The sequence below is a fragment of the Perognathus longimembris genome, chromosome 8, assembly GCF_023159225.1.
Source record: "Perognathus longimembris pacificus isolate PPM17 chromosome 8, ASM2315922v1, whole genome shotgun sequence".
NCBI lineage: Eukaryota > Metazoa > Chordata > Mammalia > Rodentia > Heteromyidae > Perognathus > Perognathus longimembris.
In genome coordinates this window covers 62761768-62779120 of record NC_063168.1, presented here as the reverse complement: position 1 = coordinate 62779120, position 17353 = coordinate 62761768, and the positions used below count along the sequence as shown (strand labels likewise).

The following is a 17353-nucleotide window of genomic DNA, read 5'->3' as shown; positions in this document are numbered from 1 at the left end:
ATCTTCTCTCAAGGAAAGTTACCAAATGGCAGACCCTGGCGTGGGAGCTTCCATCAAGCGCTGGCTGCCGCCTCCCACTTAACGGCCTCGGAGTCTCGGCTGTGCTGCCCCAAGCTCTCAGCCACCTGGGTACGGCAGAGACCACCTCTGCCAGGGGACACGCGCACGACAGGATGGGAAACTGCTACGGGCTGAGCCTCTCGCTTGCGCACAGACCCTCCTGTAAGACCTTCCTGCCCTGCTGCCCACGCCCTGCCCAAGCTGGCTCTCCCCATGGCCCCCACCCCCACGCCCCGCACCCTTGGCCTGCACTCACCTGGGCCTCCTGCTCCTCAGTTTCGTCTGATGCGGAGCCACCAGCCGGGCCGCTGCCATTGGGCTCCTTGGTCTCGATGAGGGCAGGAGAGCTGGGCTTTGAGGAAGCCGGCGCCCCATTTGGCAGGGCCTACAATGGAAAGGGAACCCCCATCAGGGCCTCCTGACCCTGCCTGATGCCCACCCCAGCCTCAGCTTGCTCTGCTGTTGTTCTAGACTCTTCCTACAAGGTTTGCAGAAGCTTTGCTGGTCTAGAAATTTTACAATACAATTCCTCCCTACAACACTCAGTTTAAAGTGCTGCCGGGCTTGTTGTTTTTTCTTGCCAGTCCTGGAGCTTGGACTCAGGGCCTGAGCACTGTCCGTGGCTTTTTTTTTGCCCAAGGCTAGCACTCTGCCACTTGAGCCACAGCGCCTCTTCTGGCCATTTTTCTATATATGTGGTGCTGAGGAATCGAACCCAGGGCTTCATGTATACGAGGCAAGCGCTCTTGCTAAGAGGCCATATTCCCAGCCCCTACAACTAGAGGTTTTTGAAATCCATTTCTCCACCTCCTTCTGGGCACAGTGCAATGGCAGGGCCTCTCTAGGCCTGTTTTGATGGAGGCCTTGTCAGGGCCTGCGTCAAACAGCATCTGCAAACCCATGATTGGTATCTTTCCTTGGCACAGTGATGTAAATACAGCAACACAGAAACCTTCGTTCTGTCCATCAGTATAGTATGGTAATTATACACAAAGTGTCCCGCCTTTTTTGGAGCTCACAGTGTCTTGTACAGAAAAGGAAAATAAGCAATCTACAGCAGGTTGGAAGTAGAAATGAGGCTATAAAGGCTGGTGGGGAGGCCATTCATGAGGAGGGAAGTCAGGGGGAAGAGTAACTGTGGAAATGATGTCCCAGTTCACACCTGATGAAACTAATTGAGAGAGAGGAAAATGTCAGGAAGATGAAGAGCCAGTGCAAAGGCCCTGGGCAGGTTGTGCCCAGAGGATGTGACCAGGAGCCAGAGGTGCTGGAGTGGGTGGGGGGTGGGCGGGGAAGGTAGGAGACTCTGCCCATGCCCCACAGGATGGCTCTGTGTCTGTCCCCCTTCCTCTTCATCTCCCACTGAAGAAGCCTCCAGGACCCCCGCTGCCCCACCTGACCGCACCTCCCCCTCGACGCGCAAGCCATTCCAGAAGGCCTCCCCTTCTGCAGTCCCCGGATGTACGGCCCTGTCTTCATCCCGCATTCCAGTCTGTCTTGAGCAGCACTCACTTCCTCCCCGAATCTGCTTCCTTCTGACAGGGTGCCCACTGCCCCTCTGCAGAATCTAGCGCTTGTACGCCGGTCCTAGGGCTTGAACTCAGGGCCTAGGCACCGTCCCTTAGCTTTCTAGCTCAAGGCTGCTGCTTTACCCCTTGAGCCACAGCTCCACGTCCAGCTTTTTGGTGGCTAGTTGGGGATAAGTGTCCCATAGACTGTCCAGCCCGGGCTGGTGTGGAATGGAAATCCTCAGATCTCGGCCTCCTGAATAGCTAGGATTACAGTCACAAACCACCAGCGCTGTTTAGAACTGTTTTCATACCAATAAGCCCTGTGTCTCTTGTGCTCAGCCACCAAGCCTTGCCAATCCTTCTATGGTAGCTAGAACTATGCAGTGCAGGTTGGCCTCAAACTCTCGATCCTTCTGCCTCAGTCTCCCCAGTGCTGAGATGATAGGTATGAACCACCAAGCCTAGTTAACTGATCTTTTAAAAAAGCAATCCCCCCCTCCCCCCGGGGCTGGGAATAAGGCCTAGTGGCAAGAGAGCTTGCCTTGTATACATGAAGCCCTGGGTTCAATTCCTCAGCACCACATATACAGAAAACGGCCAGAAGTGGCGCTGTGGCTCAGGTGGCAGAGTGCTAGCCTTGAGCAAAAAGAAGCCAAGGACAGTGCTCAGGCCCTGAGTCCAAGGGCCAGGACTGGCCAAAAAAAAAAAAAGCCCTTCCTTTCCAGCTTGGGGAGGGGAGGAGCTCACCGAGCCGTTGAGGCTGTTGTGGGCAGCTGTTTTCTTCACCTCCGGCTTGGAGGCAATGATGAGGTAGGTTTCGATGCCCTTCTCATCCAGGTAATCACAGCGGCTGCCTCCGTCGCCAGGCTCCACATCAAACTCCCCTTTCAGGCAATCCATCGTGCTCTGGGAGATGTGCACACGCCTGCGAACAACAGGCCCTGAGCACGCACCCCAGACGGCCTTGGCCCGCCAGGGGCGGCCAGCACGGGCTGCACGCACACAGGCGTGTGGGGCCGGTGCCTCTGGGGCCCAGGGACCGGGACCAGAGCTGCAGGCCGGCCGGCACTGGCTGCATGGGCAGCCATGGCTCCCACCGCCCTGAGCCTCGGCACTGGATCCTGAGAACGAAAACACCAATTTTCCTTCTGGACGGTTGAGAGTAGCAGATGAGATTCTGAATGTGAAAGTTGGTTCTGAACTCCACGGGCAAGAGCTTGATTGTTCCCACCTCAGGATTCCCGCTGTGAACGGTTCTCGCTAGATGCTATGTCGAAAGTGAGCTACACCACTTGTGGGTAGAGATGGAAGCGAGGGAAGGGGTGACATCCTCTTTACCTGACGTACTTCACTGTAACCCCTTCTGAATATCACCTTTATCATGACAATACAAAATTGAATAAATAAACATTTTTTAAAGACAAATGTGAAGAAAAAGCTTTAAAAAAAAGTCTAGAACCCTGTCAAAAAAAAAAAAAAGTCCCTGCTGTGCCACTGTAGGTGGCTCACACTTGTAATCCTAGCTATTCGGAAGGCTGAGGTCTGAAGGTTTAGAGCCAGTCTGGGCAGAATAAACTGCAAAAACCAGGGCTGGAGGCATGACTCAAGTAGTAACCAGCCAAGCAATCAAAGCCAAGAAATCAAGAGTGTGAAGCTCTGATGTCAAACCGCAGAACCACCCAGAACAACAGCAACCAAATCCTGCTACTAAGAGTCTCCTAGAAAAATACGGGGGCTCAGGGGCCCCGGCTGCCATCCACCTCAACCCTCGGGGCAGGGCCTGCGGAACGGCTGCTGGCACGGAGAGCCTGGGCGGGATCTGGAGGGGAACGGTGAGCTCGGAGCCCCGGGGGTGGATGGGCGGCCCTCACCTGCCCCGATGGCGGGCACACTCACCCTGGGATGCCGCCAGCCTCCATCTTGTTGGCCACAGTGACGTCGGTGGACCACACGTCGTACTGCCAGCGCTTCTGCCCCAGGACGCCGCCCAGCACGGTGCCCGTGTGCACCCCCACGCGCATGTCCACCCCGGTCTTGGTCTTCTCCCGCACATAGCTGCCCGGCAGAAAACGCGAAGGGGTGTGATGACTTTGGCCACATCCCAGGCTCCCAACTGCCCCACGCAGGGCCTGCCGATCCCCATCCCCGATGCGCGCCCCGCGGCCCTGCCCTGCCAGGGCCCCGGCTTACGAGATGGCCTCGACCATGGCGAGCCCCATGAGGATGGAGCAGACGGCGTGGTCCTCCCGGTAGTCGGGCAGGCCGCAGATGCAGTAGTAGCAGTCGCCCAGGATCTTGATCCGCAGCTGGTGGTATTTCTGCAAGGGCAGAGCCCCTCCTCAGCACCGCGGGCAGCGCCGGAGGGGGGAGGGCCGGGTGGGGAGGAAGGGCTGGGCTGCCGCGTGAGAGCCGGCCGGCTGCTACTTACGGCTGCCAGCTTGTCAAAACGGGCAAAGAGCTCATTCAGAAGCTTCACAAGCTCCTGGGCACTGCAGGCAGAAGACAGCTGGGTGAAGCCCACGATGTCGGCGAAGAGAATGCTGTAAGAGGGGAGAAGCCACGCGCGGTGAGGCCCCACCGGGCCCCCAGATCCACTGCCAGTGCCCGCCCAGCCCACAGGGCAGTGAGATCCCGGCACTGCCGGGGTTCAGACATGGCAGCTGACGCCTGCAGACCCCCTCCCCCGAGGGGCCTCCCCCCAGGGCCTGCAGAGAGACCACTGTGATTGCCCTGTCTCCACCCCTGGCTGAACACATCCTTCTTTCTAGAATCAGGGGTCCTGGTTCAGGGGCCACAGCTGGCTCTGGATGGCCGGGTCCCCACCGAGGTGAGGCTTATCCAAGGAGGGGTCAGAAGTCTGCCTTGTGGTTCCTACTCGGCTGTGGAGCTCAGGGGAGCTGAGGCACACAGCATGGGATAGCCTCGCCTCTAACCCCAGGGGAAAACCAAAGCCCCTGACGTGTGGCAGGTCACAGGAGGACGGGTCCCTCCCCGCTGCATCCTGCCGGCCGCCGCTGGGGCCTGCGCCCTGGCGCCTGCGTACCTGACGTTCTCATGGCGGTACATGTACATGGTGTTGAACTGCTGCTGGTCCTTCTGGCTCTCGTCCTTCTTCATGTCCTTCAACATCTCATCGGCCACGTGCTTGGGCAGGATTGAAAGCATGAGGTTCTCCTAGGAGAGGGGGACAGAGTGGGAGGACGCTGGCCCCCAGCCCTGCAGGCCGGGTTCAGATACTGCTGGGAAGAGCTGCCTGGTCCTGCTGACCGATGCCAGCCAGAAACCAGCCAGGCTTCCGCGAGAGGCCACGCAGAGGCACAGTGGCAACGGCCACACGCCAGGCCAGGTGGCTTCCTGCCCTGACAGACAGTCCCTCCAAACACCGACAGGTATCAGAAGTGCCACAAAGAAGCCCTAGCTCGGTCTCCTGTTTCTGCGCCCTCCCTGCCGTGTCTCCTTCAATCATTCACCACGAGTGTCATTTCACAGTCATGTGATTCAGCTCCAACTTGGTCAAAGACCTATGGCACACAAGGCATCAGTGACACAAAGCCAGCGAGACGCCGGTCACTACACCCAGTGCCGTGTGGGGTGACACTGCCACAACCACAGCACCACATGGGAGGACAAAGGGGTCAAAAACACGAGGCAAGTGTGGGAACACCGAGAGTCCTTCCTACAGGTGGGGCACGGCCAAGTCGTGAAGCTGAGATGTGGAGGGGAGAAACACCCAGAAACTCTATCAGCTGTTTCAGTGGAAATAGAAACAGAGATGCTTCTCAAGCCCTGGGTGTAGGTCGAGGGCCAGCAAGCCGTGGCCTGTGGGCCGCATCCTAGCTGCTGCCTGTCTTTCTAAGTGAAGTTTCGCTGGCACCCAGCCACACACAGTTGTTTACATGTTGTCTCTGTGCACTCCAACAGAAGTTGAGCAGTTACGACGGAGAACATATGGCCCACAAAGCCAAAAATATTTACTATCTGGATCTTTCCAGAAACAAAAGTCTGTGGCTCAGGCATCTGGGTGGATGGTGCCAGTCTCTGAAACATGGAACCCAGGAGGAGAAGCAGATGTGGGTGAGGGAGGTCAGAGCGCGGTCGTGACTGTGCTGAAGCTAGAGGTCTGAAGAACCATGAGGCCCCCGTGAATGGGCACTGCCGGCGGTGCTCGGGAGAGGCGAGGGGGCCGTGCCACCTGGCAGCGTCTGGTGACCCCCAGTAGACAGAAATGAGAAAGGTGGGCGTGGGAAGTTGGAGTACAAAGGACTGCTCTTGCGCCCCCTGGTGGAAGAAGATGCTGGCGGCAGCTAGTGCAGAACAACGCGGGGGGGGGGGGGGGCGAATTTAAAGGAGAACTGAACTGAACTTGACCAGACGAGGTTCCATCGATGGAAGTTGTGAAAGGTCAAGGGGCAAGAGAAATGTGGCTAATGGGGAGAACGTGACTGGGTGAAGGTGTGCGGACTGCGCGCTGGAGCTGAGGCAGCCTAGGAAGAGGCTAGAGTTACAGACTGGTACAGGAGAGGCAGCAGGAGCCAGAGGACTACAGCCCGGCTCTGTGTCCACAAAGACGTCTGGCTCCAGGGTGGTCAGCAAGGCAGGAACTGGGCCCGCTTCTGGCCTGAAGTCTGGGGGACGGTTCCTCCATTACCCTTCTGTTTCCATAGCAATCTCTTTCCCGGTTAAAAACCTTGATTAAAAACCTTGCAACGGTTCCCAGGAGCTGTTGGCTCATGCCTGTAAAAGCTGCTCAAGAGGCTGAGATCTGAGGATCTTAGTGTGAAGCCCACCTGAGCAGGAAAGTCTGTGAGACTCTGATGTCCAATTAACCATTAAAAAAAAAGCTGAAAGTAGGATTGTGGCTCAAGTGGTAGAGTGCTAGCCTTGAGCAAAAATGCTCAGGGACAGTGCCCAGGATTTGAGTTCAAGCCCTGGGACAATAAACAAACAAACCACCCACCTGGCTATGGCATCATTACAGTTCAGGAATGAGAAGCCAAAATAAGCCCAGAGCGCCCAGCCCTGGCTCCATCCGAGCGGGAGAAGTAGCGGTGCTGTCCCCCAGGGAGGCCTGAGGCCTGGCTGAGCAAGTGTATGAGAAGATGGGAAAGACCAGGTAGGAAGTGTCAGCAACACACCCAAGTGTGTGAGCGGGGAGAGGATGCAGGACACAAGCCTGGGAAGGTCCCAGAGCTGGGCCAGTCTCCCTGCCGAGCTGCGTGCTATGCACCCAGCAGCCTGTGAGGAGCCATCCTGCCCTTCACTACAGCCCTCTGGAAGCTCCGACACCAGCATCCGTTGTAGTCCTGCACAGTGCTGCACGCCCCGCCCACAGACCCGCTTCTCCTCCAGCCAGGTCTGTGACGGAGAACAAAGGTAGCAGCAGAAACACAAATCAGGGCAGCCCTGGAGCCTAAACACGATGCTGTGGAAAGCCTGGGCCCCGTGCTGGGCAGTGAGCTTCTCTCTGGGGAGAGAGGGCAGGGGTTTTCACTTTTTTACTTTATATATTTCCATGATAATGTTCAAGGAGTTTGATAAATTTCCATCTCGGTGATAACAGGAAAGGAGCTATGGCTGTAAACGAAGGCTACTGATTTAGATTTACTTGGGTGCCTAGCAGAAACCTCATCCCCAACCTCGAAACAGTTAATACATAAACAAATAGGCTGCCCTAAGTCATTTAGATAACAAGGCAGTTTTAAATAAGTAGATACACACAGAGGGCAGGACAAATGGATCTTACCAGATGAGAAGGGAGTGAGGCAGGCAGCTGTGGGGCAGTAAAGGTAAAGCAGTAGCTGAATACTCAGCAAACTGTGAGGACTCTGCCCCCCTCCCCACCTCCCAAGGCCCCAATGCTGGGTATGTGTTATGGCTTGGATATGAAATGACCCCTCTCTCCCCCCAACAATTATTGTTGAAGACTTGCTCCTCAGCTAGTGGCACTTTTGAAAGGTGACTAGATCATCAGGGCATTAACTTTATGGGCAGGCCTTTAGAAGGTAGGCTTTGTTGGGAGGAAGTGAGCCAAATGGGCATGCTTTGGAAGGGTATCTTCTTCCTGGTCCCCTAATTCCTCCTCTGCTTCCTGGCTGGTATCAGGTGAGCAGCCTTTGCTATACACTCCTCCTCCATGATATTCTGCCCTACTCCAGGGCCAAAGCAATGGATTCAATGGACCGTGGACTGAAACCTCTGAAAGTGTGAGCCACAACCAATCTCTCCTCCTCTTAAATTGCTATTCTCAGTTATTTTTCAAAGTGATGAAAAATAACACAGGAAATTGGTCCTAGAGGAGTAACGTTGTGACTGTAACTACATAACCATGAGGTTCAAAGGCCTTGGGAAAGTGGTTGGTAAGAGGAATTTGGAAAAGTTTGTAGATGTGGACTACAGAAGTCCCAGAATACCATAAGCCATGTTTAATGGGCAATTCAAGACCAGACTACCAATAGCAATGTGGAAAGAAAAGAAATGAACTCTCGAGGCTCCCAACAGATATAAAGACTATAAGGAATTGGACCCGCAGGCCATCTATGTTACCTGTGGCAAAGACCTTGTCTACATTTTGTCTGTGTCCTGAGACTTTGTGGGAGAGTAAACCTGAGAGATGACAGACTAATGAATCTGGCAGGGAAATTTCTAGGAAGCCAGCATTCAGGCTGGGGCATGGGTTGTGCTGGCTGCTTTCAGCCAGACTTAACAGTGAGACCTGAAAGCAAGCATTGGAGCAGAAAGAGCTGAAAAATATGTGGTTTAGCAGACATATGGATATTATTTTCTGAATTTTACAGGGATTCATAGCTAAGAGTTTAGCCTTGTGTCACAGAGGAGACTCTGGGCTTTGAACCACATTGAAGCTGTTAAGACGTTGAGGACTCTTAGAAATGAACTACATGCATCGTGCATTACAAGATGGACGGGAGAGCCAGGGGGAAAATGCTGTGGCTTGGATATGAAGTGTCCTTCCAAAAGACTCGTGTGTTAAAGGTTGGGTGTCCACACTGGTGGCACCAGCAGGATGGAATTGTACCAAGGAGCTAACTTCATCAACGGGCTATTAGTAACGAGGCTAGGTAGAGGAAATTGGTCTCTAAGGATACGCTGTCTTTTGTTTCCTGGCTGCCATGAGGTAGGAAACTCTTCAACCCCTTCTACCACGATGTTCTGCCTCCCCAGAGCCCAGAAACAACAGAGTCTACCAATTGTGGACAAGAACCTCCAAACACATGAGCCAAAATGAATCTTTCCCCCGTAAAATGGTTTCTCTGAGAAAACTAACCCAAGATGGAACCCAGGGCCTCACATGTGCTCAGCAAGTGCTCTAGCAAGGACGTGCACCCCTGGGGTTCTTGAGATCATCTTGTGCAGGTCTCCCTAGATCCCAAGCCTGCTTCTTCTCTTCAATCTACTTTCTACAAGGCATCTAAACTGTAAGCAAAACTGTCTTTTCTGTCGAAGTGTAGGGCTTCAAAAGAGGCAAAAGGCAAGGGAATTGAGAGCTCAAGACTATGGGGTTGGAGGAGTGGCTCAGTTGGTAGAACACTAGCCAGTGAGTTGAAAGTGGAAGGTACTGAGATCGAGTCCTTCTCTCAGACCTAAAAAAAAAAAAAGTAAAGAAAAACAGAGAGTTCAAGACTAGCCTAGGCTACATAAACAGACCCTGTTTTTGTGTTTTTTGGTTTTGTTTTTTTAAGTAAGTAAATGAAGAACAAACCCCATCACTTTATGTCTCTGGGGTAAGGAGGCTGGGTTTCAGATCTCCCTCTACCTACACAGTGGTTCGCACAGTGCACGAAGGAGTGAAGGGGATGGGGTAAGTCACCCACACATCCCAGAACTCACAGATGTGGTTCGATCACTCCAGAACAGAGGAAATGCTTCCTTTCCCCAAAATACCAGTTATATGCTATATGTTGAGGGAATCCTAAGAATGTCCCAAGCCTTTGACCTATTAATGATTCTTCTGGGAATTTATCCAAAGGAAATAGTAACAATAATAAAAGTTCTATGTGCAAGAAGATCTGTACACCAGTAATAAATAACATTTGTGAGGAAAGCTTGCCAAATGCCCATCGATGGCTGATCTCGTGGTGATGCACCCTTGGGGTGGAGGACCAAGTAGCCTTAAACATGATCACAGATCACAGTGGCCCTTTTCACCAAGATGGTGCTGAGAGCAAGGAAAGGAGCTCCTGCCACTCCCCATACAAAGGCTTTGAGGGCCAACATGATGATGCAAAAAAACGATCAAAACTCACACACACACACACACACACACACCCCTTTATCCACCCGTGCATCCAACTTCCTGTAGCCCAAGATACTGTGTTCCACAGGCAGACTAAGTTTCTCCAAAATGACAGCCCAGGACCCCTATGTCACCAGCAAGTGCCCTGACCGCTGAGACCACCAGGGACAAGGCAGAAACAACACGCTTGTGCTCACCATGGACGTCAGAGTTGACAAGTACCGGATCAAACAGGCTGTGACAGGCTGTGTGGCCTCATCCACGTGGCCAAGACCAACATCCCAAGGGGGCTGACAGACAGGGGAAGGTGTAGATACAACTGGCTCCTGGTTGTGTTGAGGCTGGCTAACCACATTTTTCCACCATTAAAAAAAAATGACAAAAGCTACTGTAACAAGAAAAATGGTAAGAGAGAAGAGCAGTACACGAAACTGTATACTGTGAAGACAATGCTGGGCTCTATGAGTGCATATGGATAAAGGCACTCATATATATGAATGTACATGATGTATACGTATACACATATGTATACACATGCAACCATAAAGGCAGAGGGATAGATAGCATGCAAGAAAGAAAAGTATAGCTTATCTTTTTTTTTTTTTTGCCAGTCCTGGGCCTTGGACTCAGGGCCTGAGCACTGTCCCTGGCTTCTTTTGCTCAAGGCTAGCACTCTGCCACTTGAGCCACAGCGCCACTTCTGGCCATTTTCTGTATATGTGGTGCTGGGGAATTGAACCCATATACGAGGCAAGCGCTCTTGCCACTAGGCCATATCCCCAGCCCCTATCTTGAGGGATAGAATTAAGAGAAAATGTGTAGTATTTTAAAAACTGCTGTTCTTCCCTTTAAAACACTTAAAAAAAATAAACATGAAACGACCTGCTGTCTCCAGCTGTGATCTTAACCCTGACCCTGACTTCTCTGGAAGGGAAGCTCTGGGGGCCCTTGGGCGGGCTCCAGACTTCCCAGCCTGCCTGGGGCTGTGCAGGAGAATGTGACCAGGGCCCAAGCGGCACCAGAGGGGGCGTCCCCGGATAGGGCGGGGCCGAGGCTGCCCGACTCGCAGGACTTGAGGCTTCTCTACTCACAGTGTGGCCAGTGGGGGCATCATCATCATCATCATCATCATCATCATCATCATCATCATCATCATCGTTTTGTAATTTAGTACAGATAAGCGTCTCATGGACTTTCCTGCCTGGGCTGGTTTCGAACCACAATCCTCAGATCTCAGTCTCCTGAGTAGATTGGGTGACAGGCATGAGCCACTACCACCAGGACTGGGAGTAACATTTTGGAAGACCCTAGTTAGGTCTCAGGCCGAGCCATATAGCATCAGGAGACAGAGCCTATTCAACGATGAGGCTGGACAGAAACGCAGAAAACGTGGAACAACAAGCCAGTGCAAGTCACGTGGAAGCGGAAATGGCAACAGCCTCCCAAGCAGCTAGGAGGCGCCACAACCCACCAGGCCTCAGAGAACGAACCGCCATCTGCATTTGTCAGGAGCTGAAACTTCACTGGTTATTCTTTCTTGCTCCTTACTCCTTTTATTTTTTTTAAGTTTTATTGTTATTATAAAATTGATTTAAAGAGGAGTTATAGTAATAATATAAGTCAGGTAGAGTACGCTTCTTTTTGGACAATGTCACCCCCTTTCCTCACTGTCTCCCAGTTTCATCATTGTTTTATGATGTGATTTTTTCCGAATGTTATTGAAAACTGGACCTTTAAGACTCTTGGCATTTGCGGGCTGGGAATATGGCCTAGTGGCAAGAGCGCTTGCCTCCTACACATGAAGCTCTCGGTTCGATTCCCCAGCACCACATATATGGAAAACGGCCAGAAGGGGCGCTGTGGCTCAGGTGGCAGAGTGCTAGCCTTGAGCAAAAAGAAGCCAGGGAGGGTGCTCAGGCCCTGAGTCCAAGGCCCAGGACTGGCCAAAAAAAAAAAACAAAACAAAAAACCTCTTGGCATTTGGAACTCTAATGCTATGAGTGATATTCACTGAGTTTCATTATTCATTACACACTGGCTTGATACAGTGATTTACATAAACTGAATAAAGTCATAGAACATATATAATAGTGAAACTGTCAACATTCTATGAAGCCTTGTGATCCATGTCAGAGCTTTTCACATTGTTTCTCCTTGTTAAGCATCCTGGGGTGTAGCGACTACTGTATTCTACTTAGGCATATCTATTCCTGCACACCTACTCATGCAGAAATAATTCATGTGTACCAAGATTCTACCTCTCCCTTTCACCATCCATACCTTTTTGTCCACACTGTGCCCTGAAGTCTGATCCTGTGGAAAATGCTATTTCCTTACCTGGAAGCCACTGTTTAACAGATGGCTTGGGCTCCCCAAAAGTGAGTTCTACACTGGAGGTCAAGGAGCTAGTTAGGAAGAACTCCAAAGGCAGCTTCGCTGAAGAGACTTTTTTTGTGTGTGTGTGCCAGTCCCGGGGATTGAACTCTCTGTCCCTGGCTCTTTGCTCAAGGCTAGCACTCTACCACTTGAGGCACAGCACCACTTCTGGCTTTTTCTACATATGTGGTGCTGAGGAATCAAACCTAGGGCTTCATGTATACAAGGCAAGCACTCTACCACTAGGCCATATTCCCAGGCCCTGAAGAGACATTTTTGAAACAAAAAGATCTTGTCAGAAAGAGGAAGAGTGGTCTCTTTGACTACTAAAGGATCTAGTGGCAAAGCAAAGTTTCCTGACCAGGGACTAGGGTGCTAAGACCCCTGTCACCCTAGGCAAGCAACGGGCCCCTGTAATCCTTGCTTTCTGCCTGTAGAATAGGAGCCTGCTTAGGCCTGTTTATTTGATTAATGTGCCAAACCATTTAGAAGGATTTGGCACACAAGAAGGAAAACCCTTCAGAGGACCTGGGTGTAGTTATGGACTGGGGATGTAATATGCATGCAGGTCAGGCAGTTGGTATGGATTTCACTCCACAGTGACAGGGTGAGCACTCCATGGATGACATCCAAAAGTGATGAGGGGACAATCTCTACTCAGTCCCTAAAACCAACTGTGGGAGAGCCGACAGGAGACATGGTGTACTGACATTGGAGTGAAGAGTCTATCATTACATTTGCTGTTAGGGCTTTTGGTTGTTGTTGTTTATTTGAGTGTCCTGTGGGACTGGGCACTGACCCTGAGCTGTGTGTGTGTGTGTGTGTGTGTGTGTGTGTGTGTGTGTGTGTGTTTTCTCAAGGCTAGCACTCTACCACTTTGAGGAGCCACAGAACCACTTCCTGCTTTTGAGTGGTGAATTGGAGATGAGAGTCTCACTTTTCTGCCCTGGTTGGCTTCAAACCGTGATCCTCAGATCTCAGCCTCCTGGGTAGCTAGGATTATAGGCGTGAGCCACCAGTACCCCGCTGCTATTAGGTTTTAAATGAATTCACAGCACAAAGTGGTTACTTCAACAAGCCTCTGGACCTGTTCCCCCAGATCAGAGACTCAATGTAGTCTGCAGAGCCAGGTCCCCCCTACTCTGCAGGGAAGAGACGGCACCTCAGCCTTCCCCAGGCAGTGAGCATGAGGTGAAGGGCTGGAGTCCAGGCCTGTGGGAGGTCGGAGGGCCTGGGAGTCGGCTGGAGAAGAGAGAGGACTCTGTGAGGGCTGGCCCAGGAAACCAGCTGAGCTCGTGTGTGGGGAAAGCTGGGGTGTGGAAAGGAGGGGAGGCTGGCTTTGGAGCCTCCCAAGAGAAGGCTAATGGGGGGGCCCTGCTGGGGAGCAGACTGTTGCTTTCTGAGGGGGAAGGCTTTTTTTTTTAAAGTCACACAGTTGAAAGAATGTGCTGAGCTGAGAGGCAGTGAACTCTCATTCTAGAACACGGGGTGAGAAGGCTGCAGAAGGAGGTTGAGCCCAGGGTGGGAGGCGGGGGGCCAGGCCTGCGGTGCTAAGATGGGGCTCTCCACAAACAGAGGGAGGCCACAGGTCACATGCTTCGGCTTCTCCCCACACCTGCTGGTTATCATCAAAGTACAGTGGGATAATAAACTCAAGGGCCTGGCCCTCTCTGGGAATAGAATCAAACACGGTGTAGAGAGAGAACGAGCCCCGAAAGGCTCTCAAAGGCCTTCTGAGTAGAGAAAAAGAAGAAAACCCCAGATCTGGAGGAGAAATACCCCCGCCCACCGGTGCTGTGCTGCCCTACAGCTGCCGGACAGTCCGTCCGTCCACACGGCCTCCGTCGGCTGTGAGAAGGAACCGGCTCAGTGTCATCTCCTTGGCAGTGGCTCGGCCCAGGCTCTGCTTTGTGCCAGCTCAGAGCTGAGATGGAGAAAGGAAGCCAGCCTCGCTCCCAGGAGCCCCAAGTTGTTACAGCTGATCTCTGATGAGGCATTCAGGAGTTAATTACAGCAGGGCAGGCAGCCAGGAGGGATGTGGATAAATGAACTCTGCGGGTGAGAAGCTGGCTACCTACGGCATCCTTGTAAGGCAGAGGGAGAGACGCAAATGGAGAAAGAGGCCAGCAGTGTCCAGGTGCTGGCGTGCGCATGCCCTGATGTGTGCGTGTATACACAGTGTCTGTACGCGATGCGTGTGTGAAGTCTGCTTGCTTGCACTGTGTGCTTGTGTAGCAATATAAATACACGCCACAGTGACCTGTCACGGGTTGATCAGCAAACACATCAACTGGCAAATCTGTCTGAACCAGTCTAGTTTACCCAGGCTTGGAGTTTCTGGGCAAACCATTGGTAAGTTAAAAGGACATTGGAAGCCAGGCGCCGACGGCGCATGCCTATAATCCTAGCTATTCGGGAGGCTGAGACCTGAGGATCCTGGTTCAAAGCCAGCCCAAGCAGGAAAAAGTCCATGAGACTCTTATCTCCAATTAACCATGAAAAAGGCTGGAAGTGAAGCTGTGGCTCAAGAGGTAGAGTGACAACTTTGAGCAAAATTGCTAAGGGACAGCATCTAGGCCCCAAGTTCAAGCCCCAGTACTTCACAGAGGAGACTTCAGGAGGCAGGAAAGGAAGAGCAGGAGCAGGGAGTACACTAAGCCCGGAAGGACCAAGTCCGAACAGCTCAGCTGTATAGTAGGTGAAACTCCTGTCCACACAATGAGGCTCCACTCCAGCCATTCAAAGAGCAGTCACTGGTCATCCACGCAAGACCCTGGCTGCATGCAGGAAAAGCAAACAGTGCTGCCGAGGTGGTCTACCATGTACAGGAATGGCTGTATTGTGGGACTTTGAGTCACCGGCCTGGGCTCCTCTGCGGTCTCCAGAGACGGGACCCTGCGCTGGCCAAGGAGACCACAGTCTCAGGAGACAGCCCCTGGGGCCCACAGACAGCCACGTGGTGCCTGGAGCCCTCCCTCACCGAGAGTATATGGCACAGAGCGGGTGCTCCTGAGAGGTTGGGTGAGTTAATGAGTTGTCAGCTAGGAGACATGGCCCAAGGGGCAAGCTGTCGCTCTCAGGAACTTTCCACAACATGGAAGGAGATCTGAAACTGTGCTGTCCAACAGAGAAGCCCCTAGCCACATGTCGCCAGCAATTGCTAAGGAACTGACTTTTAACTTCATTTAAATTCAAACAGCTACCTATGGCTAGGGGGCCTACCCTACAGGAGAGCCAAACATGGTGGTTTGGCTTCGCTCCCTGTAAGGAGTAAATCCTGCCAGGAATCCTTAAGCCACTACCCTTCTGGCTGCCTGTCCATCCCTGTCCCCCAGCCGGTTTCTAAGTCCCTTCCACACGAGGACCTGTGTGTGTGTGTGTGTGTGTGTGTGTGTGTGCATGTGAGCGTGCACACGTGTTTGCCCATGCATGCCCATGCACTCATGCTGTTCCTGGGGCTTGAATTCAGGCCCAGGGTGCCCTGAGCTATTTTGCTCAGGGCCAGCACTCTGCCACTTGAGCTATAGCTCCACTTCCAGATGTTTTCGGTGGTTCCTTGGAGATTAGAGTCTCATGGACTTCACAGTCCAGGCTGCAGTCCTCAGATCTCAGCCTCCTGAGTAGCTAGGATTACAGGTGTGCGCCACTGGTGCTTGGCTCACATGGAAACTTCTGAATAGTCTTCCAATGAGAACACTGGGCCCTGTCCCCATCTCCCTCCCACCTCTCTTTTTTTCTCTTTTTCTTTGTCTCTCTCTCTCGCTCGCTCACAACTCATTTCCACCTCTGCTCTACCACCCCAATCAAGACTCCAGGTATCGGGGCTGGGAATATAGCCTAGTGGCAAGAGTGCTTGCCTCGAATATATGAAGCCCTGGGTTTGATTCCTCAGCACCACATATATATAAAGGGCCAGAAGTGGCGCTGTGGCTCAAGTGGCAGAGTGCTAGCCTTGAGCAAAAAGAAGCCAGGGACAGTGCTCAGGCCCTGAGTTCATGGCACAGGACTGGCAAAAACAAACAAACTATACCTCACTAAAGACTCCAGGTATCAGCCAGCTCTCCTGCTTTTCCTGAAAAGCCACCCAAGAATCTACACCAAATCATGTTCTTGAAATCCAGCTGTGAACAGTTCTGAGTCTAGGCTGGACTACTGACCACTCTTCTACCTCCAGCCTTCACTCTGCCATGCTGTTCATTCTACACCCTGACTTCTCCCTTCTTTAGTAAGATCACATGACTGCACTTTATCCCAGCCAGATCTGTTCTTCTCTGTCGCTTCCGTCCCTTTGGATGCATCACAACATATTTTGAATAAGCCTGCTAAGATACAAAGGGACACGGGCTGGTACCGTGTGGCGGCTTCACAGACCACCACAGTCATTTCTCTCTTGGCACTCTTTCTTTGGCTTCGGCTAAGCCCCTGAGGGCCATGGGACTGGAAATGGCAAAGTCAAGCCTAAAACTCTTCTATGGCACCCGGTAGCGAACCTGCCTAACTAATGATCACAGGCAGAAGCCACCACAGGCTTGCCAGGTGCTGTGCGGTCAGCAACTTCCGCTGAACTCAACGCACCGAGACCCTGCCCTGCCTACACCCTCACTCCAGCACGACCTGGAGGAAGAGGTCCTCACGCCTGAGCTCGGGGCTCTGGCCCTGCCAGACGTGTGGTGAGAGTGCAGAAGGACCTCTGCACACGGACACAGCTGGAGAGTGCCCACCAACCTCCTCCAGGACGCCCACGGCCTTCTGCCCCTCGGCACGGCTGGTCCCCCCCGGAGAGACGCGTCCACGCCTCACGGTCCTGTCTCCGGTGCTATCCAGCCGCAGAGCCTGCCGGCGCCGTCTCCAGCACACACCTAGCACAGTCCTTTCCCTCCTCATGCCTGTGCTCACCTCCGTGTAACTGAGGCGTGTCACTTCTCACACACACCCTGTGTCGACTCCACTGACAGCCACACTGAACCATTGCAAACCAGAACCCTCCATGGCTCCCGGTTCCCTCCGGGGGCAAAACCAAGGCCCTGTAGGGCCTGGCCCACACTCTCTGCTTCTCTTCCCCTCACTTCTGCCCATCTGCATGGGGCCCTCCGGTGCCCAGTGGTCATGACTTCCTTAGCTTTTCACTGACTGACCCCTGCCCCCCCCCCTTGCC

At 52.8% G+C, this 17353-nt stretch overlaps 1 protein-coding gene across 2 annotated transcripts in view; it reads right to left on the bottom strand.

The window, feature by feature from the left end:
• The window catches only part of Adcy3 (adenylate cyclase 3), a 74721-nt gene that overhangs the window by 14272 nt on the left and 43096 nt on the right, over nt 1-17353 (bottom strand). For both annotated transcript variants that reach the window (XM_048353306.1, XM_048353307.1), the window contains exons 3-8: nt 4615-4745; nt 4000-4111; nt 3762-3889; nt 3468-3626; nt 2319-2496; nt 317-445 (exon numbers count right to left, since the gene is read on the bottom strand). In XM_048353306.1, the coding sequence (XP_048209263.1) occupies nt 317-445; nt 2319-2496; nt 3468-3626; nt 3762-3889; nt 4000-4111; nt 4615-4745 (837 nt within the window). The remainder of the gene's footprint in view (nt 1-316; nt 446-2318; nt 2497-3467; nt 3627-3761; nt 3890-3999; nt 4112-4614; nt 4746-17353) is intronic.